General features: G+C 37.7%; 1 protein-coding gene across 3 annotated transcripts in view; it reads right to left on the bottom strand.

Moving 5' to 3' along the window:
• Positions 1-6,545: 6,545 nt before the first annotated feature.
• The window catches only part of ubr2 (ubiquitin protein ligase E3 component n-recognin 2), a 109,473-nt gene continuing 94,578 nt past the window's right edge, over positions 6,546-21,440 (bottom strand). For all 3 annotated transcript variants that reach the window (XM_078404964.1, XM_078404963.1, XM_078404965.1), the window contains exons 39-47: positions 18,615-18,750; positions 17,215-17,305; positions 14,250-14,380; positions 13,490-13,598; positions 12,818-12,874; positions 12,598-12,675; positions 10,945-11,115; positions 10,520-10,621; positions 6,546-10,025 (exon numbers count right to left, since the gene is read on the bottom strand). In XM_078404964.1, the coding sequence (XP_078261090.1) occupies positions 9,884-10,025; positions 10,520-10,621; positions 10,945-11,115; positions 12,598-12,675; positions 12,818-12,874; positions 13,490-13,598; positions 14,250-14,380; positions 17,215-17,305; positions 18,615-18,750 (1,017 nt within the window). In that variant the 3' untranslated portion in view covers positions 6,546-9,883. The remainder of the gene's footprint in view (positions 10,026-10,519; positions 10,622-10,944; positions 11,116-12,597; positions 12,676-12,817; positions 12,875-13,489; positions 13,599-14,249; positions 14,381-17,214; positions 17,306-18,614; positions 18,751-21,440) is intronic.

Raw genomic sequence — 21,440 nt, 5'->3', positions numbered from 1 at the left:
GAAGGTATTTCCCCCAGACACGATCAAATAAAGTCTAACTCAAACTGCTGCAAAGCACATTTGGCAACTTCTTTAGAGAGAAAACAGGTTAATTTGGCACATTCAATTTGCAGCAAATCTTCAAATCAGTATATAGTGTGTATGTTTGCAGCTTGCAATATGCTCTTGTACTCAAGCAATCTGTGAACATTTTTTTTCACTGACTAGAATAGTGCAATGGTTAAATTACTTGACAAGCAGCCACAAACCCAGAGAAGTGTTCCTTGTACATGGTAGCAGTTACATAAAACGACCCATTGTTACATAAACCCTTCTGGTTTATTAATATGCTCTAAGAAAATAAATATTTCTTCCTTCTCTTGTCCATTCTACATGTGACTCCAAATCCTACCAATATAGTGGACTCTTAACTGCCTCTTTGATTCAGGAGTCATTAAAAATGGACTATAGTGTTATTGCCAGTGTCAACAAGATGTGGAAAAAAATAAAATTAACTGGTACCACAGTTCATTGTCCGATCAATTTTTCTACATTATGTCTTATTTTAAAAAGCATTCAGAAACAAAGAGCTACTAGTAAAATTTATTCTGGCACAAAATTGATAAAATAGTCCCATACCATCATGGGGCAGCGAATGGTTTTGCATACTGTGTATCTAGATTTCCAACATTTACTCTATTTAAAAAAGGTCAGGTTTATTCATTGAAATTCAATTAGCAGATTAACGTTTGCATTGATGAGCAGGAGAAAAATAAACTATTTTAATTATTGCTTTTAATGAGATAGTAAAGCAATGTAATCCATTTCTGCTACTTTCACCCAATAAATTGAGATGTTCTTTTTAGACTAATGAAGAATTTGAACAAAAATACAAATTTTTTCCATGTTTGTTCACAATTTGAGGTAGAACACTGCCATCTCTGAAAGATCACAAAAGTTTATATTCATCCACGAGCAACCTTCAAATTAATAACTGGTTAGTAAAACAACAATATTCTCTGGGAACTCTGTATGTCATGTGTTTAACTCAGAAAAAAACCATTGAACTTCAATTTAGCTTTCTTTTCCGTTTTTCTGTATTTTAGTTCTGCAACCAGTACCTAATGAATAATGTATTTAAATACTGTATTATAAACAAATAGATATAATGAATCTAATGGAAACTGCTGTGGTTATTTCATCTCTCAAAAAAGAAATACACAAGAAAGAATACATAAGATATGAAAGTTGTGCAAATATCCCTAAACTTTTTCTTCCTGTTTATTTTTTTTCATGTTTCTTTCATTTTCCATCTCCTTAAGGGAGCTCATGGTAAGGAACAACATGGAGGCGGTGCTGATAGACCTTACCCAAATTGAGTTTTTTTAATGTGAACTTGATTCTAGGCATCGGTTTGTTAACTGGTCTAAGGCAGAATCAGAGACAATTCAACCCATTGCAAATGAAACTCCCCACACACATTCAGTAGATAAGGATCAGAACAAAGTGCCCTGATCTTTTTTTCCTTATAAATCACACCCCCTCCCCTCCACTACTCCCACAAAAAGGTCAACTACAAAGGTTATCTTAACTCATTGGAAATTACTAAAAATCATAATAAATCTCTCAAACCAGAAATATGTTAAGCAATATCCAGTGCCACAAACAGTAAATTTTGTATATTTAGGGGGCTGTTCTAAATTTGAAAGTGGATAAATTTGTAATACTTCTTACCTGTCAAAAGTGCAAGTTTGTGTTCAACTGAGAAAAAAAAGCATTGGGAAAGATACTTCCAAATATTTAAAATATGGATATCACAATTAAATTCATTACTGGTGAAAGTTAATCCAGAGAATGGAGGAAATTATCAACTGTTTTTTCTTGTACTATCTAATAAATATTATTTTCTCACCAGACGTTTTATGAATTACAAAATACAGGCAGAAATTAACTGTCTTCAATTATCCAAAATAAGACCGGTTAGCATTATTGTGTTAATTTTCATTTGGCATTTGTATTTGCAATGCCCTCAAATGTTACTCCAAGGGTGAATACAGAAGATTAAGGCTAATATGATAATCATCTTAAAATTCAATATGCTATTAAAACTGCAAATGCAAGCCATGGAGGAATATAGAAATACTATTGGCCATTTTGACATATCTGGGTCATTAAGACTGTGCTCTTCAAACTTCAGCTAAGTGGAACAACTGGAGAATCTGAAACCCTTTGTAGAACAGAGATCGTGAAGGAGCATGACAAACAAATTTTCAAAACCATGATGCAAATAATAAACTGTTTCCATCAGGGGGGTTCAGACAGATTTAAAACAATTGGTGAAAGGACCAGAGAAGAATGGTTCATTGATCCAGAAATCAAAGGGTGCAGTAACTATCAAAAGGCAATTTGATATAAACTCAAAGGTATAGTTTGCAGTGCAATGGCCAAGGTCAGTGGGAGATTAATTAGATAATTCTATCAACGAACTAACACAAAGCTACAAAATGTTTTATTTTTATTTCAAGCTTTAATCAACAGAACAAGTAAAAGTTTACGGATCTGAAATGTATCAGCATCAGTACATCTCCGTTTACTACAAGCATCTGGAGTTAACTTGTTAAAAAGTAGCCAATTATTCAACGTTGCTTTGCTCAATACATCCAAGGTACACTTGTTGGTTTTAGGGACAAATGCTGGCCCAGTTCAGCTCTAAATCAAACTCCTTAAGCTCAATCCCTATTTGGGCTTAACCTGGGTTTACATTTCATGCCTTCTCTCCTTATCTGATACTCTTTTCTCCTTTTTACCTCCAGCCTTTGTCCCTCCTTCCATATCCACCTTTCACATGCCAGGCTTTATCCCGCCTCTTCTCCCTTTTCCAACTTTATTCCCCCTACTACAATCAGTCCAAAGAAGGGCACTGACCTGAAATATCACCTGTCCATTCCCTCCACAGATACTGCCTGACTCACTGAGTTCTTCCAGCACTTTCAGTTTTGCTCAAGATTCCACCATTTGCAATTCCTTGTGTTTCCACTTTACATATATGAGCTCTCTATTTTGCTCAGTAGCCATGTAATGGGATAGGGAATACAGGAACCAGCTTTCCAGTTTGTCATTGCTGTGCAGTATGGTGGTGGTGACATGGCACAGTTGGGGGTCATTTCCTAACTATCCTCTGTCAACAATGTTCAAAATGTTTGAAAAAATACTTTTATTTCAGTCATTACCTCTTGATGATAGTTAAAGAATACAAGAGGCCCTGGTGGGTTTATTTTTGTGTGGGGGGGGGGGGGGGGGTTGAAACCAATTAATATGGGAATTTTAACAAATAAACTCCTTTAAATTTCAACCATTCAAAAACTCGTGTGAATGCCACATTCTTATTAAAAATAACAGAGAATCACAATATAAAGACTCCAGGCTTTAAAATATTTTAAACAAATTTTGTTCTGGTGCATGAAGATTTCATTCACAGAAGACTTGGTATTTTGCTGGCAGTTTTGTATTGTTGCTTTTCAAAGAACTCATTCAGTCATAGAGCATGGGAAAAGGCCCTTCGGCCCCACTTGTCCACATTCACCAAGTTGCCTACCTGAGTTTGTTCCATTTGCTTGTTTTTGGCCTCTATCCCCCTTTATCTTTACTATTCATGTACTTGTCTAAATGTCATTTAAACATTGTAATCATGCTTACTTCCAGGACTTGCTTTGGCATCTCACTCCATATACACACCACCCTCTGCATGGAAAAAGGTGCCCTTCCAGTCCATTTAAAATGTTTCCTTTCTCACCTTAATTTTTTACTTTCGAGCTTTATAACTCCCTAGCCTAGGAAAAAGACTGTGACAATTCACTTGATCTGTACCCCTCACGATTTTATATGACTTTAGTAAGGTCACACCTCAGCATCCTACACTCCAGGAAACAAGTCCCAGCCAACTCAGTCATACTTTATAACTCAAAGATGTTACCAGGTCTGGAGGGCTTGTGAATCTTTTTTCTACCTTTTGCAGCTTAATTACATCCTTCGTATTGTGAGACAATCATAAGTGCACACAGTATTGCAAGTGTGATCTCACTGGTCTTGTCCTGCTGTAACATGAAGTCCCAAATCTTTTACTCAATGCCCTAATCTAAAGGCAGCAAGTGAAGCAAATTACATCTTAACTGCACTATTTACCTGCATTATCAGTTTCAGACTACTTTGAACTTGGATAGGTCTTTCTATTTTACACCACTCTTCAGGGCCCTGTCGGTTACTGTGCAAGTCTGCTCTGGATTAACTTATCAAAATGGAATACCTTGCACTTGTCAGAGTTAAATTCCATTACCAGTCTTTCCAAGTTGTTCTAGATCCTGTTGGCTCTTTAAGAAAGCAGGTGTTTAGTGTTATAACGAGAAACTGCAGATACTGATTTATACCAAAGATAGGTGATGTTTCGGGTCGGGACCCTTCTTCAGATAACTCATTCATTCTAAAATGTTTAATGTTAATGGATTATTCTTTCCAAAGCATTCAGTTCCTGCTAATGCAACAACTGGCAAGGGGATCCATTTTTTCATATTTGGAATCATTTGAGGTTAAAATAACCAAATGTCATGTAATCAAATGTCATGGAACAAGCCTTTAAGAAACATCCATGAATTGGAAACACTTAATACCATGGTAATTCACCTGAAAAATTGTTAATAGTTAATTCAGTTTAATTCAGATATTTGTGAAGTGTGCATTTTGGGAACAAACCAGGGCAGGATTTTTACAGTGAACAGTAGGGCCCTGGTAAGTGTTGGAGACCAGAGGGATCTTGGAGTGCATGTACATAATATCCTGAAGGTGGCATCACAGCTAGATAAGGCTGTGAAGATAGCTTTTAGTATGTTGACCTCCATCAATCAGCACCATCTGAATATTCATAAAAACACTGAAGGGAAATGTTTTCACCTAAAAGATTTGTAGTGCCAGGTTTGATAAACAAATTGATTTGCGTGATCATCTAAAAATTCACAAATTGGTGAGGTCGCATATGGAGTATTGTGTTCAGCTTTGGTAACCCTGCTGTAGGAAGAATGTCATTAAGCTGGAAAGGGTGCAGAGATTTACGAGGTTGTTACCATAACTTGAGGGTCTGAGCTATCGGGAGAGGTTGGGCAGGCTAGGACTTTATTCCTTGGAGTGCAGGAAGATGAGGCATGATTTTATAGAAGTGAATAAAATCATGGGTGAAACAGATAAGGTGAGTGTAGTGTCTTTTTCCCCAGGGTAGGAAATTAAAAACTAGAGAGCATGGAATTAAGATGAGAGGGAAAAGATTTACTTGGAATCTGATGGGAAACTTTTTCAACACAGAGGGTGCTGGTAATATGGAATGAGCTGCCAGTGGTTGCATGTAAATAACACCATTTGACAGATATTTGGACAGGTACACGAATAGGAAAGGTTTAGAGAGATATAGGCCAAACATGATTACAAGTTATCGGAGTAGAATTAAGCCATTCGGCCCATCGAGTCTACTCTGCCATTCCATCATGGCTAATATCTGCCATCTAATCCCTTGTCCCTTGTCCTGCCTTCTCCCCATAACCCATGACACCCGTTCTAATCAAGACGTTGTCTATCTCTGCCTTAAAAATATCCACTGACTTGGCATCCACAGCCTTCTGTGGCAATGAGTTCCACAGATTAAAGATCCTCTGACTAAAGAAGTTCCTCCTCACCTCCTTTTTAAAAGAGCGCCCTTTAATTCTGAGCCTATGTATGATCTCTGGTCCTAGACTCTCCCACCAGTGGAAACATCCTCTCCACATCCACTCGATATCTATGCCTTTCATTATTCTGTAAGTTTCATTGAGATCCCCCCTCAACCTTCTAAACTCATGAGAATAGTTTAGTCGAGGCATCTTGGGCTAACGGGCCTGATTCAAGAGGTTAGATACATGGCTCCCTGAAAGTAGCAACACAAGAAGGCAAAGTTGTATGCAATGCTTGCTTTCATCATTCAGGGCACAGTGGTAGGTACCTGAAGCGCGCTGCCAGTGATATAACAGATACGATGCTGGCACTTGAGGCTTTTAGAGAGGCACGGGAATGGATCACATACAGGCAGAGGAGATTAGTTTAACTTGACATCATGTTTGGCACGGTCATTGTGGGCAGAAGAGCCTGTTCCTCTGCTGTACTGTCTTATATGCTGTTTAACTCTATAGAGTAGATGCAAACCACACCAGTTTGCCAACTAAACATAATCCTCTCCATTATGACTCATGATCATATTTTCATAGATGCTGGTCAATACTTGTTTAAATTGCCACTGCAAACTCTGACATTGAGGTAACCGGAAACTAATTTTAAGCACATTTTTTACACAATTATTACTTAAACTTGATTTTGTGATTAATCAAAAATGGGATCCTTCCTCACTGCCAAAGCTAAAACCCAAATAATCAAGAATACAGTCTTCTAAGTTAATATTTGTTGTGACAAATACTAATTCAGTAAGTTTTTCCATTATGAAGAGGGACAAAGATCTTTCAACACCTAAAGCATTTATTTTCAATCTTTAGCTTTTTACATATAGTACATAGTACCAATTATACATTAATTCAACATATATTAACAGCCCATTTATTACAAGTATTCTCCCAAATATCGAAAGTATTTGTTTTTATAAACATTTCTACAGTGAATGTAAATGCATGCTAAGTGTTTCCATGAGAAAATTGCACAATACAAGAGAATGTTGTCAATTTAAGGACAAGTGAAAGTAAATTAAAACAGGTGTGCTTTCTGTTTCAGTAAATATGTACATTACTTTAAAATTAAAAAAATTAAATTTACTCAGTAATGTCAGGCTTTTTGTCTATATCCACAGAAGTGTCAGCCAACAGTAGGTAAATGGAATGACCTCACTTTCACATTAAACTGCATTTAAATCAAGTGAAAACAAATATCTGGAATGGAAGAACAAGTATATCCTATGTTATATTCAAACTGCAGTACCTGCGAATTTTCATGTTTATTCAGGCAGTAAATTTTTTTATTCCTTGATGCCATTTAAAACAGAAAAAAAATCAATTTTTAAAAGATGTAGTACTTCAAGTGGGATTGCATCTATACTTGATAACAACATTCAAATGCAGTTAGCTCACGTCATATACTAGAAGTGTCCTGTTGAAATTTTTTTTGCAGCTTCCCATTGTTTACATGGAACCATCAAATATTTTTGCTGTATTAGCAAAGATAGAACATTAGACAGCATGGAATTTACTTCACCAAGAGTATACATTTGTAAGCAGCAATAAGATGTGAGTGAAACAATACCAGAGGAAAAACAGCAAAATTATCCCCCAAATAAGCAAAATTCAGTAAATCTTAAAGTGCACCAAATTTGCATGGCATTCTTCAAGTTTAAAGAGTTTAATATTTTTAAGCACTGTTTAATTTCAAGCACTGTAAAATACTCCAATTTTGTCAATGCAGGCATCTAAAATTTTTGTCTGATAAATGTACTATCTGTGTCGACACAGCAAACCGAAAAATAGCTCTTTTCTAAAATCACAGGGCAAGGCAAAAACAATAAATAGTAAAGATTCTTTAAACATTTGCGGATCCCAAGTTGATTCTCACATATTTTCGAATGCTCTGTAATTATTTCAACCGTCAACACGAAAGGGACTAATTCAGACAAAAGTCACTAAAGTGCTCTTTAGTATTCACAGGCTGCCTTCGGAGCAAAGAAAGACTGGAGATGCTTTAGCTTTTCAAGCTTGAATAAAATTAATTGAGAATGAATATTAGATAATGATATTAATAAATGGCAAACTGAACCAAACGTGGGACTTGGGGTTACATGATCAAACTAACAAGAAACGCATCTGATATTAGAGTAATATGTAAATAAATGAAGTTTTAGTCAGGGTAGAACATCAAAGATACTAGACTAGAGAAATAAATGAATACTGTTAGAACACCGACATCTTTTGAGGTGCATGAGCTAAATGGCTTTTCTCTTTTATTTTCATCATCTGAAAAAAATGATAGCCAGGATGAAAAGGGTTGGGATTATTATAGGTACACAATCAAGGCAACGTCTCCAAAGTTAACTGACAATAGATAAAAAAAATAAGAACTCACCTGAAACAGGTTGGAAAACAAATGATCTTTCAACAATTATTTTTTTAAATTTTGGCAAGCTTATCACTGACATTAGTTAATATTCCATATCCTTTCCTGATCTTTATTTACTAACTCAAAAATAATTTATTATTGCACTGGATTTTTAGTCCAGTCCAGTCCAGTCCCCTTTGTTTGATTTAGGATGATCCTAAACGGTGTTGTTGAAGATTAATTACGTTTTGTACTGAAAACCCCAATGTATCATGATTAACTGGAGTTCCCTTTTAAAAGGCATTATATTGCTGTTCATTCCTCTCAAATTTACTGCACGAGGAATTTTTACTTAATTCTGAAAAAAATGAGGAGATATCACTCTGGACAAGACGAACTGTCAGCTTTGTCAACTCCTAAAGTACTGATCAATTCTTCTAATTCTAGTTATGAACATGAAGATCTTCCCATTTTTGATCACTTGGCTTACCTTTTAACCATCCAACTTTATAACTCTGACTTAGAATAAAGTGATATGTGGCATATTTGTATGCTAATTAATATACTCCAGTACACAAAGGCATGTGTGAATTAGATGTGACTCTTTAAAAAGGTATTAACACAATCCATTTCCTCATCTTACTAAATCATCTTAACGGTTAATAAAATCTTGCACTGGTGAAACTGATGAGATAAAATGCTTACTGGTGTGCTGAATGCTTTTTTCCCCTTCAGAACAATACTAATTATATGACCCATTTTATTCTGTTTCTTTTTGATTGTTTCGAGAATGTCATGTCTGAATAAATTAATGATCGACTCCAGCAAAAGAATAAAGGAATTTGAGTCTTTGTCATGGGTTTTGTTGCGAAGAGCAAACAGAACATAATCCAGTCCTCATAAGCAAATAATTAATAATGGAATGCTTTAAATAAGCAAAGATTAAAAAAGTAAAAATGGAACAATTTTCTCTTCACCTACCATCATTCCCATTAATAGCGTAGTTCATGATGATCAATTCTTCTCACTAATGATTACCATCAACTAGCCTGATTTACATTATCTCTTCAATAATGAGGCTACCATTTTTTAAATTAACATAAAATAGCCCTATTGATCCTTTCAATGCATTTTCTAATACTTTTTCTCAGAGCACAAGAAGTTAGATTCTTAACCTCAAATGACAATTCTTTTTTTCTAATGGAGGGAGCTTTATCATGTACTGGTGACCAACGTACTCAATTTTAGATTAGTTGACTGAAAGCAGATGCACACCCAAAAAACGCACATTCTCAAATTGGTGCAACCAAGTTAACCTTTGAAAGAAAACAGTATAGAGAGGGAAAGCAAGAATTAAAAAAATTGCTTCCAATTGAAGTTTAGCAACCTATTTCTCACTTGACCCACATTGTTCATCAAACACCACTAACTATAGAGCACAGAAACACACTTTGGATGTCAATATTGTATTAGTCCAAAACCTGATAAATAATTTGGATTCAAAATAAAATTCAGCTATTTTGAAAATGTGGGCTTTATTACCCAAAATGTTTCACTGTTGAAGAGATTTTAAGTGCAAATAAAGCAAATGACATCTAAAATAATGCACTTCACAAGCATTCCACATTTTCTTAATGACAGGTGAAAAGTTATGTAACATGTTGTTACTGTAAATAAGGAGCAAGTGTTCCAAAAATGGGTCGCCTGAGGTGTATTTCATTTAACCTGATCCTCTGACTTCCCACGGGAGGTCTTTTTTGCTTCAGATATGCCAAGTGTCTGTTCTATTGAAAATAAATCACAAGTGCTGCCAGTCGATGCCAACTAGTGTCTGATTTGCTTCTTGTGCGTGACCAATCTCTTCTGTAATGCTATGTTGCTGCCACAGTTTCTGTAGTTTCCTGTATCGTTCTTTGCACAAATGAAGTGGGTTTCCTCGCCTGGAAAATATAATTCAGATAAGTTTGCCATTACGTATGTACCTTTAAATATCAACCCTTTCCACAAAAAAATGACAAGAACTTGGCCCAGGACAAGCATTTATATTCTATAGCAAATATATTTATACCAAAGCTATTGTGGAAAATTTATAAAAATTATCCCACATAATGTATTTCATATTCAAAAGTACTACAATTTGTTCATTATATTCAAAAGTACTAAAATTTAATTCTTAGAACAGGTAAGAACTTTGTCAATCAAAACAACAACTGGTGCACTGATTGATAACAGCAATTCATCTCAAAAGATTAAAAAGTTTATATTACAAATTTGGAATTTGATATTTTTCTGACAAAAAAACAGGTTATCTACAAATAAATCACACGGAATTAACGTTTCTACATGTTATCAGATTTAATAAAATCCCAATTGATTTTACTCTCACTGAAATGCAGTTTCTCTATTTATAATAAGAAATATTTTAACATTTTACCTCAGTCCCTGATCTGTCTCTCCATAATCATCCAGGTAGGGTGGTGGATAAAAACACCCTTTTGTTTTTCCAGCTAGGAACAGGACCTGACTTTCCCGAACTCTAAAAATACCCAAGTGCATAAACAGATCATTTTCTCATCTCAGAGGGAAAAAACAAATCAGATGACCATTATAATTTCATTTCTTGATCAAGAATTAGTTAAATGATTCCATTTAGCATAAGAGCTGAAAACTAAGGAATATAATCTCGTACTAAAGCACAGGATTTCAGTATTCATTCTGTGCAGTTACTCAAACATGCACAATTTTGAAATAATTCACGAATATGTTTTCGAAAATATATATGTCGCCACCAAAGGCATTTATGGACCCTGCTTAGACAATTGTTCTAAAAGGTTTAGGACAATAGGATTCCAAACTCACCGCAAAAAAATTCCAACTCCACACCCACAAGTATATGTATGAGCAGTGCAAGCCCCAACATCTTCACCTTCTAGCTCCGTCTGACAGCAGTAGCTCTGAGAACACAGCATTCCGCCACACACCAAGCAAAGAGTTGGTGCTCGACTTTTATCGCCACCAGATTTCGGACATCTAATTGACATTATATAAAAACAAAACAGCAAACCTTGCATGGTGATCATGAGCAAAGCGGATAAAAATCATATAATAAAGCAAATCAGATCAGTTCAAAATTACATGCCTTTCATGAAGGAAACTGTCAATATTTTAGTGTCATCTTACAATTTTCTGATATGTCAACAAACTGATTGGTTTTAATTTCCCACTGTTTATGGATGATGAGTTGTTTGTAGCAACTAGTCTGCTACAAACCTTGGATGGTCTTTCAAAGACACGAAGAGAGAAAGAACACATCTTACTGGATGCAAATCTGGCCCCATAATAATTGTGAATAAAATTTTATGTTATTTAATTTATTTCAATGAAACATTTAAAAATATAAAATAGTTTTAAACAAACTCAACCAAACATTTAGAAGTCTAAATATTATGGTTAAAATATGTACCATCTTCTGGCAGCACCCCCACCCCCCATCCCCAAAATTAAAAGGCTTGCAAATCCTATATCAGATCTAAAAGCTGGGAAATCTAAGAAAGAAGAAAAATCCAGTTGGGAAACAGCTTGCAGAACTCAGCAAGAAAGTAGGAGAGTCCTGAAACTTATCAGCACTTGATCTGAGATATGTTGGCTCTTCTATGTGAAGCTAATGACAACCCAAATGAAATCCGTGCTACATTTTTCTTCAACTCCACCTCTCCCTCTCTGCTAACAAATAGAACTATTTTCAAATGCAGTAATATCACATTATTAGCACCTTTCCACATTGTTTATCCTTGACGCAATATAACTCAGTGGTATTTCCAACCCGCATCGAGTCATTCAGCGTGGAAACAGGCTCTTCAGTCCAATTCGTCCATGCTGACCAAGATACATGCCTTTGGGATGGAGATGCAAACCTGAGCTCCTGACGGAAACCCAGTCACAGTGAAGATGTGCAAACTCCACACTGATAGCACCGGGAGTAAGGACGATACCCAGGTATGGCAGCAGCTCTACCAGCTGTATCTGCTGTGACTGTGACTGCTATTAGTAGTTTCATCACCTGATACCATTCTGTCATTTTTATTGCATTCTTGAAAGAAAATGTCAGATAAGCAATAAACAAAATTATGCGACACAATAAGGTTTCTTGATTTTTGGGAGTATGGACAACACTACCAAGGCCAGTATATACTGGCTGACTTCAAATCATTGCTATTTTGCACGCACAAGAACTATAAAAATAAGAAATGGATTAGCATTCTTAGCAGAAGGGAAATTTAAAGCTTAAAATAGGTTTGAGAAACCATATACAGTCGTGCTCATGATTATAAGCGTTCACGAACTTGATTAAGAGATTCAAAAGTTGTAATACGTAAACAATTATTGCCGATTAATCATAAGCATTAAAATAAATATATATGTTTTTACGTTTAATAAATTTGTCGGCCTTTGTGACTTGGCTCAATATTAAATGTATATAAATAGAATCTGGAAAATGTTTTGTTTACTCACGTAAAACAGGATGCCCGGTTTATGAGGCAACTATAATCATCGGGAAGGTCTATCAATTTATTTGACTCCCTGGGATAACTGGAAATAGGTGGGTGACAGGGATGGTATTGATGGAGAAAGGAAGAGAAAATGTTCACTTTTTGCAAACTGTACATTTGAAAAATAAATATAATTAATGCAGAAAATGAACTATCACAAATATTATAAGTTATCAGCCTACCTAATAGCTTTTCTCTCCCCTTTCACAAAGCTCAGCACTTCTGCAGCTCCACACCATCTACACATTCAAAGTTATGTAAAGATATGTTAGCTTACAACAAAGTATTAACACAAACATAGTCAATGCAATCCTATTACACATTTGCAAATTAGAAGGAAAAGCCGAGCAGCCCGCTAGTGTATAATAGTACAGCTGATCCGATTATCACCTCAGCACCACTCTCCCGTCTAACAGCGGTAACTTTTTACACTCTTGCATTAACAATGGATATTATAGTTAAATTTTATAAAATTTGATGCTGAGAAATAGCTGATCAAATTGCCCTTTTATAAAATTTGATGCTGAGAAATAGCTGATCAAATTGCCCTTTTATACTGAAGGGTCTCGACCCTAAACGTCACCCATTCCTTCTCTCCAGAGATGCTGCTTTACCTGCTGGGTTACTCCAGCATTGTGTGTCTACCTTTACCCTTTTACACATATTGCATTTGAAAAATGAATAGTTTAATTCACTCTAAACAGCACATTTTAGAATATCCAAATTCAATGGTGAATGCCTTTCTTTGGTGAAAGCACACACATGCAACATTTTGTTCAACACCAAAGCCATTGGTTTACCCAGTGTTCAAACAAATATCTATTGTCATGAAAATTCAAAAACCTGAATCTTACCTTTGCATCAATGGCTCAATAGAATCACTGTTTGTCTGGAAAAGACTCATTAAGTTTATTGGCAGAGAAAGATAATGACACAACAGTTCAAAATGGTGTGGTCCAATCTCTGTAAATGAAGGGAAATTCTATCATTGTTGACATTTTGCCTGCAGACATCACAAAATTACACAAATAGTTTTGAAATAATCTTGCATTCAGATCCCAGTATCAAACATTTCCTTTGTTGTATGAAACGCTACACTTGTTTCTTGATTGGTACAGACCCCATGAAACCTCTTGTGTCATAAAACCTCTATGATGCCATTTGCAATAACATGAGAACTTCTTTATTGAGTTGTGATTCTGTCTATTTTAAAAGTGATTTGGAAAGCTACTAACCTGCACTTTAAAAAAACAATTTAGCTGAAAGAAACGTGCAGTTTCACTGATTTTGTGGACATACCGATATTATGACTGTATGATTGGACTTCAGGATGTAGTAGTAATAAGTTGCCTTCAAGAGAGCTAGTCTATGGACCCACAGAGTATGGATACCAACTAAACAGCATTTGTCTGGTTGGGTATGGTTAAATCCACCTCATTCAGAATACAAAACCAAAAGCTAGGAGAAAATAAAACAGCACATCTTTAAGATTTATCTAAATTGGACATACCTTTATCCCATAAAAAAGTGGAAAACATGTTTTAATACAGAAATGAAAAGCTCAGTTTCAAAAACTAATGCCTCGAGATTAAAAATGTCATACTGGAAAATTACCTTGCAGTTCAACTGGTACTGGGACACCATTTAGGTAGTGAAAGAACAAAGCAGAGCATCGTAGATAGGGCATGATTCCGGTCTTGATATATTGCCAGAGGTGCCAACCTGAGGCCATAAAATTCAAGGCACTATTGGAAATAAAATGTAAAAGCATCAATTCATGATGAAGAAGTGCAGTAAAGAATAATTTAGTAATTTATAGCACTCCATTAAGTCTTAATATCACACAATTCTCAAATCTTGCTTGCATTTTCTGGCAGCCATTCTATTGTGATGTCTCAAACTAATCTTAAGCTATCAAACAACTTTTCATAGGTTAAATGATACCGATTTATTAAGAGCATCTACTCCCCAAAAGTTCCAAAAGATCAACTCGAACTTCAACCAGTAAGATCAGATTTCTATTTGTAAACTTTATGAAGCCATTCACAATGACTGGGGTAATGACTGCATTTCTTCGTTAATCGTGAGAGTCGTAGCATAAAATTTTGTCCTTTATCTTTTTATAAATATGAAAATATAAACCCTCAAGCAGCTCGTCCAAAGGATCAGTCTTCAAGACTGGAAGAATATTGGCATGGTGTCACTGACATCCCATCAAAATGGAAACATGCAAACATATCAGCACGAATGAGTAGCTGTAGCAGTGCCGTTTGATTCCCCCTTTTCATCCCTGAATGTACTGCAGGACCTCCACCAATATCTTAGCCAAGGAAGGTTATCTTGGTACTCAGACCACAGAGCTATAAGAGACATTTCCATAAAAACTGAATGAAACAATGAACATGCTGGATTATGATGAAAATGGGCAAATGACATCATGAATACACAATAATGTATTGAAAAACAAATTTTCTTTGTTATAAACAGCTAATTTTTGCATTTCAAATTTTGCCGATCTAAATTAAAACATTTTCATGTTTGCTTTACCTTCCTTCAAGCATTCCATTTAAAATGTTTCTTTGCTCAACCTATCCACTAGATGGTGCACTTAAACAAGACAGTAACCTCCAGACCCCTCCACAAATAGCAATGCTTCTTGGTTACTCCTATATTATTATAGTATGGAGCGGAAACTCATGAAATAAAACAACAGAAAGCAAAAGCAAAAACACCATTAAGAACAACATGCAGTTTAAAAGCCACACTTAAGGTACAAATCAATATAAGCTTGGTTTTACAATATGTAATGAATTTGTTTTGAAAATGCTCATTAGTTTGGTATTGGTTTATTAACCTCTGCCTCATGATCAGATTGTTACGTGTTTTAGCCATGATTTCGACCGTATATAACAAAGGCCAACTTTGTGGACCAAGCCAGGGAATGGGAAGGGGACATAAAATGTGGCTGGGTGTTGAAGTTGGTGACCTAGCGAGAAGTGAAAGGGGAGGTAATGGGCAAAAGGGCGGTCACGGTGGAGCAGCGGTAGAGTTGCTGCCTTTTAGCAAATGCAGCACCGGAGACTCGGGTTTGATCCCAACTACGGGTGTTGTTTGTACGGAGTTTGTACGTTCTCCCCGGGACCGACGTGGGTTTTGGCTGAGACCTTCGGTTTCCTCCCACACTCCAAAGTCGTACAGGTTTGTAGGTTAATTGGCTTGGTAAATGTAAAAATTGTCCCATGTGTGTGTAGAATAGCGTTAATGTGGGGGGGTCGCTGGTCGGCGTGGACCCGGTGGGCCAAAGGGCCTGTTTCCGCACTGTATCGAAGTTGCTGTGCTAGAGTCTATACATGTATACTAGTGTGTATGTATATTCACACACATGCACTAGTATCCCATTAGTACCAATGCAGCATAGCCCAGTCTCCAGTCTTCTTGGCCCCCCTTGCTAATGGAGTAAGATCTTGCTCGGTGAAGGCCAGTGGTAGCTGGTGTCAATGGCAACTTCACGTTAAAAGTAATTGCACATCAGCAACTTCCATTCCACATTATGACTTTATGGATCTGGAATGTAAAAACCTTGATAAACAAACCTAACAGTGACGAACCAGAATGCTGTTCTGCTATCATCGCACAGGAACCCAGACTCTTTGATATTACTGTACTAATTTAATGGTAAACAAAGAGATCTACAACTATATTCAATGCATTCTAGACATGCTTCGATAGGGATAACTTTTATGTGCCTTCTTTGGGCCTCCATAGCCACTGATGGTATTGTCATCTCAGTCACCGAGGCCAACGTTACAATATCTTTCAGGAGGATGAATCCTCGGAAAGCGCCTGGATCTGATCGCATTCACAAAACCTGTGCAGACTACTGGAACACAGATCCAGTGTAAAATAATCTGTGATCTAAAGAGGGGAGAGAGACATACAGAGAGCGAGCATGACTTCAGAACTTCAACTTGATCTGCTGATTGTGGGATTGCTGAGGTCTGTCGGATGCTATTTTTGCTGATTAGCATGCACACTTTTCTGTGTATTAACTTCAAATTGACATGAGATTGTTAATGGTGTTGTTCTTGACATGCTTTTGAACATTCTTCATTTAGAAGTGAAGGCATTCATGGTCAATGAGGTTTCAAATTATAATGGCCATTTCTTTTGATCTGTTTGATAGAATTGAGTGCATTGCTAGTCAGAGAGAAGGGAGCTACATTGGCTAAGATTGATAAGTTTTAGACCAGACCAGAAGAATGGCAGCCTTGCGTACAGCATTTCAATAAACCAGCTCAGTTTGGAACAGTCCAACTTCACTGTGGCTTTTAATCATAAGATTTTATTTCCCCCATCAACAAAGAATATATCAGTGAAGGCAAAGTTCAAGGAAAAGAAATATAGAAAATTAAAATAATTATGAAAGAGTTGTTGAATGGCAAAGATCATTGATGAAAGTCCCTTACTTTTCCTAGATGACTTGCAATGACTTTCCAATATTTCCCCATCCATTTAAAATTGCCAAGTTCCCAGCTGGCTTTAAATCCAAGGAATAATTATTGCTTAGATTGCATCTTACCTTCCCGAGTATTGCCTGAGTTTGTCATACAAAGTAAAGGCAGCAGATTCTTCATCTCCATCAGTACTCTCCTGGTCCATATTATTTTCCTCTAAAACGATAAAGAAGCTGAGTTCAAAGCTTCATACAAGTATGCAAAAGGCAAGTTTTTCTAGTACAGCCAATGCAAATCATTTATTAAACTTGACCTCTTGCTCCCAGCAATATATTGGTATTGGTTTATTATTGACACATGTACCAAGATACAGTCAAAAACTTTGTTTTGCGTGCTATCCAGGAACATTTTACCATGAGTATATCATGTAGTGTAAAAGAGAAAATAAACAAGTGCAGAATATAGTGTACAGCTACAGAGAAGGTGTAGATGAAACAAAAATGCAAGGGCTGCAACTAGGTAAAGTGGAAGTTTGAAAACCCATCCCCAGCATACAAGAGTCTGACAACAGCTGGAAAGAACCTGTTCTCGAATCTGGAGGCATATGCTTTCAAGCTTTTGTATCTTCTGCCTGATAGCAGAGGGGAGAAGGAGAAAGACCAGAGAGCGTGATTCTTGGTTATGTTACCAAGGCAGTGTGAAGTATAGATGGAATTGATGGTGGGGTTTGTGTGATGGACAGGACTACATTCACAACTCTGTCATTTCTTGGGGTCTTAGGCAGAGCGGTTGCTATACCAAGATGTCATGCTCCCAGAAACGATATTTTCTATGATGCATTTGTAGAAATTGGTGAGTCACTGGTGTCATGACAAAGTTCTTTAGCCTTCTAAGGAAGCAGAGTCTGCGATGTCAATGTGGTTGGTTTATATCTAGGAATTTGAAGCTCTCAACCATCTCCACTTCGACACCATAGATGCAGACCAGGGTGTGTACTCCAGCACACCCTAAATTAATGATCAAATGTTTCATTTTGCTAACATTCAGGGAGAAGTTGTTGTCTTGACACCATGTTACTAAGCTCTCTACCTCCTTCCTTTATTCCTCCTCGTCATTGTTTGCATTCCGGCCGACCACGGAAGTGTCACCTGCAAACATTTGTAAATGGAGTTACAGTAGAATTTGGCCACACGAGTGTATAGGAAGTGTATTAAGATGCTAAGAAAGCAGCCTTTCAAGGCCAGAGCGCTGGGAATTGTTGTGGAGGGTGTTTCATTAACTATTCTTCCTGCTTGCGGTCTATGGGTCAGGAATTCAAGGATCCAGTTACAGGGGAATGGGAGCGAGGGGAGGGTCCTAGGTCCAGGAGTTTGGAGACGATTGGAAGGAGCTACCGCGTTGAAGGTGGACTGACATTCAGTAAGTTGGAAATAATGCAAGGATAGGATATCCCCATGGTTAGACCTAACCTTCGTGCCGATGTGTTTTTCATTCAATTTAAAAGTTGGGAGACTTCATAAAATACCTGTTGAAGATGTAAGTAGAATCTGTACAATATGTGCCATGGTAACCAAATGAAAAAGGTGAAGGACACCAACACCTAAGCTGATGCCTCTGAAGTCATGACAGTGCACAGCTGGGAAGGAAAGCACCAAGTTCACCTGTAGGGAGAATGAGAGGGTTGTCAAATACTTTGATTTGCAAACTTGAAAAAATTGGATTGAAATTTAACTAATAAAATTACCATGATATACAAAACAAATATTAGGATGTGAATCCATACTTGAATTTACCATAGCAGTTAATCTGAAAGCATGGAATCTTGGAATCAATTAAATCTGTTTTATCAATCAACAAATTTTAAGTCTACATATTTTCCCCTTCATATTCATTGCAACCAGCATCTGCCACTTTAAAGATAAGTGTCAATAATAATGGATAAATATTTATTACCAGCAGAAATAAATTAATTACCCGAATCTGCAGGAGAACAGCACTGAAAAAGGGGAAAACAAGCTACAATTATAAACAAATGGGGAATTTTAAATTTTGTTAAGGATTTCTACTTTGTGGATATATAAAAGGTCTGCCTAATTTAAGATACTTATTTGAAGATTAATCAACATTAAAGTGATATTCCAGAAGACCTTTAATATTCTTCTGAATTCATCTGATAATTTTTTTACTGAACAAGGATGTTACAAGTTGAAAATTGTTAAGTTCAGGAGTCCTTTTAAATGTAATTTAAAGTACAGGAGTTTCAGGAGTCCTTTTAAATGTAATTCCCAGTCAGGAAAAGGTCAGGAGAGGAGCAAGGACGACCGTTGGCTGAAAGCAAGCAAGTAAGTGAGTGTTAATCGCAGGTAAAAAGGCAGTTTAAAAAGATTGCCAAAGGGACGCTAGCAGTCAGTCAGGAAAAGATCGGGAGACAAGGAGCAAGGACGACCGTTGGCTGAAAGCAAGCGAGTGTTAATCGCAGGTAAAAAGGCAGTTTAAAAAGAGCGCCAAAGGGACTCTAGGAGTGAGTCAGTCAGTAAAGCACATACCTCAAAGCTTGTCAGGAAGACAGGATAGAAGTGAGTGCGTGGATTGGCTGATGAATTAAATTGGAAGTTTGGCAAATTGGCCAATTAGGTAATTTAGAAACTGATATAAACAAGGCTTGCACAAGGGATGCAGCCCTGTCCGGGTGCAGCCCTGTTGAGGGAAGTGCCCTGTGAGAAAAGTGCGAGTCTTCGGCAAGGAGGCTGAGGTGAGGAGGTTACACTTGTTTTCGAGCCTGATTTTTTTTTAGACAATAAAGTAATGGCAGATAAGTTGGTGTTTCATGCAGGATGTGAGAAGGTAGGGACACCGCAGGAGCTTCTGGGAGCTACACCTGCAAGAACTGTGTCCAGGTGCAGCTCCTGAATGGACGTGTGGTGGAGTTGGAGAAGCAGCTGGATGACCTCAGGGCCATCCGGGAATGCGAGTTTCCTGGACAGGACCGACTGTGAGGCTGTCACGCCAAGGGTCCAGGTCGAGCGAAGGTGGGAGACTGTTTCGGGGGGAGTGAAAGTAGACTCCAGGAGACCGCGGTGGCTGTGCCTATTGCAAGCAGCTACACCCTCTCGGGAGCAGTCGGGGCAGAAGACGCTTCCAGTCCGAGCGGCGGACAGGTTGGCGGCTCTAATCCAGGCAAGGAGACTTGACCGGGAAGACCGAAGTCAGGAAGAGCCATAGTAGTGGGTGACTCCATTGTCCGAGTGACGGACGGTAGATTCTGTGGCGGCAGGCGGGACTTGAGGATGGTCTGTTGCCTCCCTGGTGCCAGGGTTCAAGACATCACCGACCGGCTTCAGAACATCCTGGCGAGGGAAGGCGATCAACCGGAAGTGGTTGTGCACGTGGGCACGAACGACGTCGGGAGGAAGAGGAGGGAGGTACTGCAGCGTGAGTTTAGAGAGTTAGGAAGAAGTCTGAGAAGTAGAACATCGAGGGTGGTTATCTCTGGACTGTTACCTGTGTCTCGTGCTGGTGAGGGCAGGAACAGAGAGATCGGGGATATGAATGTATGGCTGAGGGTTGGTGCAGGGAGCAGGGATTTAGATTTCTAGACAACTGGGATCTCTTCTGGGGTACGGGTGACCTGTACAAATGGGACAGGTTGCACCTTAACAGCAGGGGGACCAACATTCTGGCAGGCAGGTTTGCTAGTGCTACACGTGTGGCTTTAAACTAAGTAGTGGGGGGGAGGGGTTGACAAATTGAGAATATGAAGATGGAGTTAAAGGAGAAGCGAATACAGGAGAAATTGCAAAGGACTCTCAAATAAATGGGAAGATAAGTTCTGGATGGGATAAGAGAGTAAGGTCAGGGCCAATTGTGACCAGTGGGAGAGGGGAGGTGAATGACGAAGTTAAAGTATTGTATTTAAATGCGCGAAGTATGAAAAATAAAGTGGATGAGCTTGAGGCTCAGTTAGACATTGGCAAGTATGATGTTGTGGGAATCACAGAGACATGGCTACAAGAGGACCAGGGCTGGGAACTGAATATTCAGGGGGTCACAACGTAAAGAAAAGACAGACAGGTGGGCAGAGGGGGTGGGGTTGCTCTGTTGGTAAGGAATGATATTCACTCCCTTGCAAGGGGGGACATAGAATCAGGAGATGTAGAATCAGTATGGATAGAAATGAGGAATTGTAAGGGTAAAAAGACCCTAATGGGAATTATCTACAGGCCCCCAAACAGTAGCCTCGACATAGGGTGCAAGTTGAATCAAGAGCTAAAATTGGCATGCCGCAAATGTAATGCTACGGTGATTATGGGAGATTTCAACATGCAGGTAGACTGGGAAAATCAGGTTGGTA

Source organism: Rhinoraja longicauda, chromosome 9 (genome assembly GCF_053455715.1).
Source record: "Rhinoraja longicauda isolate Sanriku21f chromosome 9, sRhiLon1.1, whole genome shotgun sequence".
NCBI classification, from domain to species: Eukaryota; Metazoa; Chordata; class Chondrichthyes; order Rajiformes; family Arhynchobatidae; genus Rhinoraja; species Rhinoraja longicauda.
Note: the sequence above shows the minus strand (reverse complement) of the source record. Positions and strands in the feature narration are given on the sequence as shown.